This window comes from Crinia signifera, chromosome 4 (genome assembly GCF_055691185.1).
Source record: "Crinia signifera chromosome 4, ASM5569118v1, whole genome shotgun sequence".
NCBI lineage: Eukaryota > Metazoa > Chordata > Amphibia > Anura > Myobatrachidae > Crinia > Crinia signifera.
The window spans coordinates 279624824-279634742 of NC_139220.1; the positions used below are offsets into that span (position 1 = coordinate 279624824).

Sequence of the window (9919 nt, forward strand, 5' to 3'; positions counted from 1 at the left end):
CTTGCCACTATGGTGTGGCGGATTCAGTAGGAAATCCCGGCGGTCGGGATCCCGGCAAGGGGGGGACGTGGATCGCCCCCCCTTGCGGACTCGCTGCGCTCGCCACGCAGTGGGCCCGGTGCCTCGCTATGCTTGGCACGCTAATTTATTCTCCCTCCAGGGGTGTCGTGGACACCCACGGAGGGAGAAAGTGTCAGGATTTCGGCGGTCGGGATTCCAGCGTCGGGATCCGAACTGCATCCCGGTGTGGCATAACGTGTAATGAGCATTATGGCATGTGGTATTATATGTAATGGGTGTGTGACATGTGTAATAGGCATTAAGGTGTCAATTTTGTCCCTGTATCCACCTTGGAAGCAGTAGCGTAACAAGGGTCAACAGAGTATGCGGGGAGCTCTGTCCATGGGGGCCCCAGGAAGTTGTTGTACCGGGGCCCAAGATTTCTCTTGGCAGCCCTAGGGGTATGAAGCAACTTGCGGCACCACGCCTTTTCCCACACTTCCTCTCCCCTAGGGCATTTCCAGGCCCAGACAAAATCCTGTCCAGGATACTATGGTGGATACACTTGATGGGCAAGAAAAATTCCTAAACATTAGTGTCCAAGGTGCACGCAGGGAGTGTCAGGGACAGAGCAGACTGGGTGGGCCACTCGGCTGTTATCTGCATTAAATATATTTGGTGTTTCAAAGTACAGTAGGGAAGGTCATCAGTCCTAGAGAGGTTAGTGATAACCCCCCCCCCTACTTAATGACTCCACTCAGTATTGAGTGCAGCCAGTGAGGGTACACCCTTTGATGTGGTAAAGACCTCTCCTCACTCCTGCACTAACACTTCCCTCCCTGCTCATTTAAATGTAAATGTTTATCCTGTTCAGCTTATGGAGATAAGAAGTGTTTGCACAGGGACAGGGAAGGCTCTGCAGAGACCCTTGGCCCCATGCTTTTTGCTGCATGGCTGTGGGCCTCATAGAGTGCTGTAATCCCATTAAGCAAATCGCAGCAGTATCTCTACGAGTGCACTTCAGTCCGCCCCAGGTTCATTCCACACCCAGACAGAAACTGCCTAATAGGCCACTTTTCTTACTCTAAATAAGTATTTCTTTATTGGATAGATGTTGCTTTTAGCATCTGGTAATAAGGTCAGTGTTGACGTACCGCAAATAAAGTGTCAACAAATTGGTCTATGTAACCTTTATTTCAGTTTGACAAAATGCCAAGCAGGAATGCAGTATGTTCGGCCTTGGTCTTGTACCGCACACATAAATAAGATACACGTTCAGAAGGCAGGCAGCCACATGCATACTTACTGTCATGTCTCTTCTCAGAGAGGAGACGCTGCTGCGCACTTCTGGGGCATGGGCGGACTCTGACAACATCAAGCCTCGCTGCACATCCTGCAAAATGCCACAATTCTTGGGTCTACAGTGAGGAGGCGGGGCTAAAATGATGCAATTGCCTGTGTTTATCTTGCCAATCTGCCCACATCACTAGGATGTTGGTGTGATGCAGGGGACCTGCATACTCTTCCGAGTGTGCGGGACTCCCTGAAAATCCGGAGTCTCACTCCACTTCCAGGGAAAAGTAGGCAAGTATGATTACGTCACTCACACTCATCAAGATTGCCAAATGACTAGATACCAGTGGCATATTTATAATGGGTGCACACAGGCCCCTGAGTCCCAGGGGGCCCCACACCATAAGCTTCACCCAATTTTTAATACTAACCCTCTGGAGTCTGGAGATGAAGGCAACGGTGCTGCCAAAATTGCCAGAAAGATGGTACGGTGGCCATTTTTCCGGTGGTCTGACTCTATTACGCTGGGAGGCTGGGAGAGAGATGGGGACCAGTGGAGACTGCACATGGACCTCCTCTCCTGATGCACCCCTGCCAGATACACATACAGCATACCTCCCAACTGTTCCACTTTTTGCTGAACTGTCCCTTTTTTGGGGGGATGTTCCCACATCCCGCCCAGGGCCGGCAGTGTTGGGAGTCCCCCCTGTCACCCGTGAATAGATGCTGTGCACATTGTAAGCTGATGATGAAGATGATGACAACGGCCGCATCAGATGCGTCTAAGCCCCATCCTTTAATGCAAATAAGGTTAAAATGCTGCAATTAGTGTTTACAAGCAAAATTTGTTTATTGAGCACTCATTTTACAAAATACCCATGTCACATTTAAAGTAATCTGATTTCCCACACACAGTGGATGAAACTATTCTGTGTGCCCAAATATTTTTTATACTATCAAAGAACATCAAACGGACTTTGGGAGTTTGGGCAGGTCCGTATGATGTCATGATGTCACATGGTAGTCACGCAAGGCACTTCTGAGAATGTGTTTGATGGCCAGGATACCTTTATGGGCCCTTTGGGACATGCTTGGCCCTAGGCAAGCACCTAGAATGCCTTGCGGAAAATCCATCTCTGAAAGCAGTCACCAATAGGTCGACATGCTTTTAGGTCGACATATCATTAGGTCGACATGTCATTAGGTCGACATGCCATTAGGTCGACATTGTCTAGGTCGACGGTCAAAAGGTCGACATGGTTTTTTTCACTGTTTTTTGAGCCGACATGTGCCGACAGGCGGTATTTCATGCCCTATCATCCACTACGGCGTGGAGTTAGATTATAATAGTGTGCCGAGCGCAGCGAGGCACCGTGCCCGAAGCATCGTGAGCGAAGCGAGCGATGCGAGGGGCTGCCATTCACTTCAAACTGTGTCCATGTCGACTGTGTCAACATTTGGGTCAAAAAACAGTGAAAAAAACCATGTCGACCTTTTGACTGTTGACCTAATGGCAGTGTCGACCTAATGGCATGTCGACCTATTGAGTTGTCGAACTAATGATGTCGACCTAATGGCTGTCTATCTTCTTGTTGTAGACAAATGGTCCCGCATCCCAGTGAAATGGGGTCCCTTGGCGATGGGCTGCAAGCTTAAATGCATTGATCAATTCATGAACTAAAACCTCATTATTTATTTAATTGATTATTTGTATGTTAAGGTTAGTTTGTTGGAGTGAGTGCTGTATTTGTGTGTGTGTGTGTGTGTGTGTATATATATATATATATATATATATACACACACACACAACCACACACACACACACACACACACACACATATAAACACATTACTGTTTAAAAGTTTTCCTTTATGAGATTGAGTGATGTAACTAGAAGATGAACACAGTCCGTATCTCTTGCTGTCTCTATTATATGGCCGGTAATGTTGCTAGGTCGACACAAGCATTAGGCGCACTCATTACCAGATCTCATTCACTATTATAACATTTTATTCGAGCTGCACCCGCCTTATGGAATGCCTTCCCACGAACCATAAGACTCTCATCCAGCCTCCAAGCGTTCCCTGAAAACTCCCCTCTTCAGGCAAGTCTATCATATTCCAGTACTGCCCACATAACCCTCAATAGCTTTCATTCTAATTACATCCCCTCAGCACTGTTCTTGGTAATTGGCTGGGACTGCTATGCTATAGATATCCTTGTATACTGTATCCTTCCTATTTGCCTATAGATTGTAAGCTAGCGAGCAGGGCCCTCCAACCTCTTTGTCTGTCTGTAATCACCCAGTTTGTCTTGGTAGTCCAGTGTGACCTTTACATTTTGGGGGTGTGGCCTTGCGGTGAGGGGCATAGCCTTCAAATTGTGTCACTTGTACGAGGCCACGCCTCTGTTTTGCCACTGCTGCCCCTCTGCCTGCGGGGAATAGATGCTGTGCGCGTCTATTCTCCACTGACAAGCAAGTGGCAGCGGGGATGCCCAACTGCCCCCCCCCCCCCACCGCAGGAAACAGCTGGCCCCGGGCTGGCCGTGGGAGCGTCCCCAAAAACGGGGACGTTCCCACGGTAAGCTGGACAGTTGGGAGGTATGTGAAAGCACCCAGTTGAAATAAACTGGGTAAGCCGTTCACAGCACTTGGAGATGATCTCATCAACAAACCTCGGCTCGGGACCCATCAGCCGGGACGTCACCAACCCGGCAATAAGCTGATTTAGGGCGCTTAGAGTACAAAATCCCAGGTGCGACCTGCCATAGCGGAGTGTGAAGGGTGTTTCCGTCCCTGAAACCAAACACTGATTGAGATTGATTTCCATGGAATTGGAATAGATAAAAATTGTATAGAAAAAAAAAAAACCCTCATCCAGTAATAACCCCCCTGATGACCAGTTTTCATCATTAGGCTCTAGGGATGGAGAAGACCCCGGAGCGCTGGGGCTGAATGCAGAATGGATCAGGTTTCTGGAGCATTTATTGTAACGGGTACGTTTACTAAAGCTTCTGAAAGAGAAATGAGGTGATCTTTCCCATAGCAACCAATCAAATTCTGTGTATCATTTTCTAGGACAGAATCTGATTGGTTGCTCTGGGCAATATCCGCATTTTTCATTTTTAGAACCTTTAGAGTAAATTTACCCCTAATAGGCTGATATTGAGGTGGAAGCGAAGCAAGCGTTAAGGTGCCCACACGCGGTGCTTCGCCGCGCGCTCCCGCATACATCATATCGCAAGGTACAAAAAATATGTGCAGCATGTATGGATTAGATCTCATCACATTATTCTCCTACTCATTCACTCAGTCTGAAGTATGCCAGGGATCCTGGTACACTTAAACGGTGTCCATGTCGACTTGAGTCGACATAGACACAAAAAACACGAAAAACCCATGTCGACCTTTTCAGGTCAACATTTTCCATGTTGACCTAATGCTTGTGTCGCCGTAATGCATGTCAACCTATTTCATTTGTCGACCTAGTGACTGAACCTAAGTTCTGTCGATCCTTTGCTGGCCATACATCAGGACGACCTGCTCACAATCATGATTGTGTCAAGTTTTCCCTCCAACTCCCCGGCAGTCTCAGCCTCATTAATTGTTGTTTTTTTGGACACACGATGTATTCACGATGTGCACACAATCCGTCATTCGGTCCAGCTGTCGCATACGATCAAGTCAATTGTATGCACCTAAACTGCCTGACAACTGACACTCCAATAACACCGGTCGTATGAGCCATCGAACGACCGGTCACATTTGCTTAAAAGCACTCACAACCTGCTCCCAATCATGACTGATCAGACTGCAGCACCTCTGATTAGAGGACCAACAAACCGACCCCCGAGACCGCACATCATACCCTTATTCAGATCTGATCGCAGTACAAATTTGTTCTCAAAATGGGCAAAACCATGTGCACTGCAGGTGGGGCAGATGTAACATGTGCAGAGAGAGTTAGATTTGTGTGAGTTATTTTGTTTCTGTGCAGGTTAAATACTGGCTGCATTATTATTACACTGCAATTTAGATTTCAGTTTCAACACACCCATCCAAATCTAACTCTCTCTGCACATGTTACATCTGCCCCACCTGCAGTGCACATAGTTTTGCCCATTTTGAGAACAAATTTGTACTGTGATCAGATCTGAATAAGGGCCATGTGCATATAATTCGTCGTATGACCCCTCGAGATTTTATGCTTGGGTACAATATCGTTCTGGTGTATAACCCAAACCCATAGTGCAGAGCTGGAGATAGAATCAGAGGGACAGTCCAGAGACAGATCACTGACAATATAATTTTGTTATTTATAAGAGAGATGTGATCAGTGCTGCTGCCTTCATCTCATATCTTCCTGATCAGCCTCTAAATACACACATTCATTCTGCTATTATAACACAAGCAATATCTTTCTAGTCCCTGGATATTAAATAAGGTGATCGGGAACATGAGGCTGAAGTTAGCTTCTTATTCAAGCTCCAGCTTCTTATTCAGTACATTCAGATTTACAAGGGTTAACGAGTCTTGGCCAACAAATCTGACACCTGAAATCAACAGAGGGTCACTTGCAAATGACCCACAGGTATTTTGCCTTGCCCTACACTGGTTCGGGCATGAAATACCCTGGCAAAGTGGGCACATACACTATAATTTATCATTTGGAGTAAGTAGCTGCAGTTTTGTGAGGGTTAACGAGTCTTGGGCAACAAATTTGACACCTAAAATTACTAGATTGTAAGCTCCTCCGAGCAGGGCCCTCTTCCCTCCTGTTGTCAAAGCCCTCTTCTCTTTACATTTCCCTCACAGCTCTCCTATACTCAAACACTCCCAGTGACCATCTTCATCCGCATACTCATCTCCATCATTGGCCTCAAGCCTCTAGTTGTATGTTGATTGAGTCCTCACTACTTATATTTAAGCTGTAATGTGTATTGATCTGTGGCGCTCTTTATTTGTACTGTATTTGTGTTATTTATTCAATGTTATGCCAAGTTTTGTTTCCATGTATTGTTCCTTTGTGCGGCGCTGCGAAACACTTGTTGCGCCTTATAAATAAAATTATAATAATAATAATAAAAGTAGTTTTGTAGTAGGTTAATTCTAACTAAACTAGGGTTTTACACTGCATATGGCAGTTTCAGTATATATGATGTCACAGTACAGTAAAGACAGAACTACAATGTAGCATTCATGGAATGAGAGAAAGAGATGCACAGTATCAGTGTATATGGTGTCACAGTACAGTAAACACAGAATCACAATGTAGCATATATGGAGGGACAAATAGAGAAGCACAGCATCAGAGCATATGGTGTCACAGTACAGTAAAGATAGAACCACAATGTACAGTAGCATATATGGAGGGACAAATATAGATGCGTAGCATCAGAGTATATGGTGTCACAGTACAGTAAAGACAGAACTACAATGTAGCATTCATGGAATGAGAGAAAGAGATTACCAGTATAGTATCAGTGTATCTGGTGTAACAGTACAGAATTAACAGTGTGTATAGTAATATATAAGGGAAAGTAGTGAACTTGTCACCAGCATACTGCCAATAGGACCCAAATTTTGCAGGGCAATGATACTTACTCCGTGGGCGAGGGGCCTGGGTGGCATTTGGCGAGGCAATGCAGACGTCCTCCCTTGGGTACTGCTCGCAGCGAAGCATATCTGGCCAGGAAAACCCAAAGTATTGCATGACTGGCTCACATGCATCTCTGACCTCCTCACATAACCACCTGCATGGGTAAAGGGGCTGTTCCAGGCACACAGGGGCAAACAGGGAGCACAAGAAGACTTGTGTGCCTGGGTGGCAGTTCTTGCTCAGCAGGGGTACCCAACTGCTGGCCTGGTACTTTACCTCCACCATTGTCTCATGGTCCAGTAGGTTTGGAAGTACCATCTTGTTGTAGCCCACACCATGGCACAGTGCTAGATCCTGGGGAATGTCCACGCACTGCGGTGTCCGAGAATAAAACCTTCCACTTTGGTAATTCCGAACCATCTCCGGCTGGAAGCCTACATAGTCATATTCACTGGGCTGAGCCTCTCCTGAGAGGAGCCCGGGTGTGACACAGAGCACTAGCAGGGGCCATATGCCACCCCTGGGTGACATTGCTCCACAAACTCCACACTTTCCTTGTTAACTTTAAAAAAAAAAAAAAAAGTGGAATATATAAGTGAAAAACCCAATGTCAATATAGTGCTGAGGGAGAAAAATCAGCCTGTGCTCTCTGGAAGAAGGTTATGTTGCTGACAGTGCAGTAGTGCAGTACACAAGGCTTGGAAGCTGCCTGCTGTATGTGCCCAGTTTGATACTGGAGAGCAGTGAGCAGAATGTGTTAGCCAGGAAAGAATCAGGGAGATCCAATGGGAAGGGTGCAGTCCTCCTCCTCCACTCCTCCCTTTCTCCTCCTTGTGTCACACTATTTTATTTCTCTCATATTAGTGATGTCCTGCCTCACACTGTGCACTCTCTCTCCCCTGCTCCCCGGCAGTCTCTCTCACTACACCCATCCTCCCCAATCTTTCCCTTTTCACTCACTCTCCTACCTTTCCCAGCTCCCAGGCTACCATATCCTCAAGGCAAAATTCATTTACAATGGTCACTGTCAGCCACAGCCTGGCAGCCAAAAATGCATCCACTATCCACTATGGGCCTCATTCAGGGCGAGATGTACTAAGCCTTGAAAAGTTATAAAATGGAGAGTGATATACAACTAACCAATCAGCTCCTACCTGACATTTTTCAAACATAGCCTGTGACGCGGCAGGTAGGAGCTGATTGGCTGGTGGTTTATCGCTCTCCATTTTATGACTTTTCAAGTTTACTACATCTGGCACTCAGAGTTGATCGCTGATCAGTGAATTAGCAGATCAAGTGATTATCGAATGACTGCACATATGTATGGTTGTAGTGTGTGAGGGTGAATAGTTACAGAAATTGTGTAATGCAATTTGGACGGAGGATGACAGACAGGTAGCTGGCATTAGGGGTGGACATCTGACGTTTTCAGGGAGTGTCCAAAATGCATGCGTACCCAAGCGATTTAGGCAGGGTCTGTGACCTCCGCGTCAGCCTTGATCAGCCTGTCAGTCACAGATTACCGTTAGGGTCAGACTTATTTACATTTGCATAGACTGAAAAAATAATTTGATGGTTTGTGGATTGCGTATGGATTTGTAAGTGGATAGCGATCTGCGATAGTTTTACAACATGGCTTATCCTATCATATTTATAATAACAGCTTACATGTATCTCCGGCAGCAAAAGCGCTTAAGCTGTCTGATGGCTACATTAGCACGATGCCACATAAGATCCCTATCTTTTGGGACAATCAGTTAAAAGCAAGGCAAAGCTAGTTTCAGTTTCAGGCGGGTTGTACTGTGGTGTCTGGTGATAAGGCAGCAGTCTATAGGAGCATAAGGGGAGTTTACCTTGTAAGGGTATATAATCCTGGTCAGGTGGTCTCCTCTTCCTCTTTGTAGGGATGGTGATTGTTGCCTTTGCCATCGATGGTAGACATTGATGGCAAAAGTGCAACTGGCCATCGATAGTGTATAACTGTTAAATGGATGACCATTGATGTTTTTACATATCGATGGTCATCCATTTTCTCTGATTGAGTGGCCTGTGGGCCAATCAAATTGCAGGGGCAGGGCTTCATGGTTGTCAGGGGCGGAGCTATGCTCCCTGTCCCAGCACCTTGGGGAAAACGCAAAAACGAAACTACTCGCTTAAGCTTGACATTGATGGTTGGAAACCATCTGGTTCTCCCTCATCGATGGTAAAAATATTCAACATCGGTCATAAACCATCGATGATTTCTAATCATTGATGTTCGATGACCATCCCTATCTCTTTGCCTTTTGGAAGCCCCTACCGCCCGCCCTGGATTTTTTCTGGAATTTGGCACCAATTTCAGGTTTTGGGTGCAGTTGTTATAACCAGATTGCTGGGAAGTAGCTACCAGCCAGAGGTCAAAGCATGGCATAGGAGGTCATTATGGGGCACCCCCTTTTGGTAGGACGGCGAGTCTGTCCTTGCCATGCGGGTGGACAAAGGATGTTAATGTGTGGGAGGGCCCATTGCTCTGCCAGGTTAAAGGGTGGTGGGTCCTGCACAATGCAGGTTATGCAGGTAGGAGGCGGTGGTGAGCCCCTCCTTGGTTTTTGGATAAGATCAAGTTGACTGGGCTGGCGTTGGTAGCTACTTTCTCTCTGCCATCCTCCAAATTTAGTTTAAAGCTTAGTTCTAAAACCTAATTTAAAATTGTGAATCAAATTAAGTTTATAGTTAGTCAAACATGGTCACCAGTCAATAAATGCTTGTTGGCCTTTTTAAATCTAGCACTTGGTTGTCCGTGTATTTATTTATCGTCTGGGTGGTTTATTTTGTGTCAGTGTGATTTATTTTAGGTTAAGCTAGCTTAAGTTAAGGTAGAGGTCAGTCACAATAAGTTATAGTATGTGCTCCTTAGTAAAAATCACCCAGCCTCCAGGCCGTGTGTACACCCCTTCAGTCAATGACAGTGGAACTATGGAAAGTATTTTGAGTATAATTAAATCATTTGAATAATATGAAATTTTTTTAGTAAGAAGCATGCACAA

At 45.8% G+C, this 9919-nt stretch overlaps 1 protein-coding gene across 1 annotated transcript in view; it reads right to left on the reverse strand.

The window, feature by feature from the left end:
* SFRP1 (secreted frizzled related protein 1) overlaps positions 1-7624 on the reverse strand; it is a 28482-nt gene extending 20858 nt beyond the window's left edge. Inside the window, exon 1 of the mRNA XM_083184747.1 lies at positions 6899-7624. Within this exon, the coding sequence (XP_083040873.1) occupies positions 6899-7424 (526 nt within the window). The 5' untranslated portion in view covers positions 7425-7624. The remainder of the gene's footprint in view (positions 1-6898) is intronic.
* Between the last annotated feature and the right edge of the window lie 2295 nt (positions 7625-9919).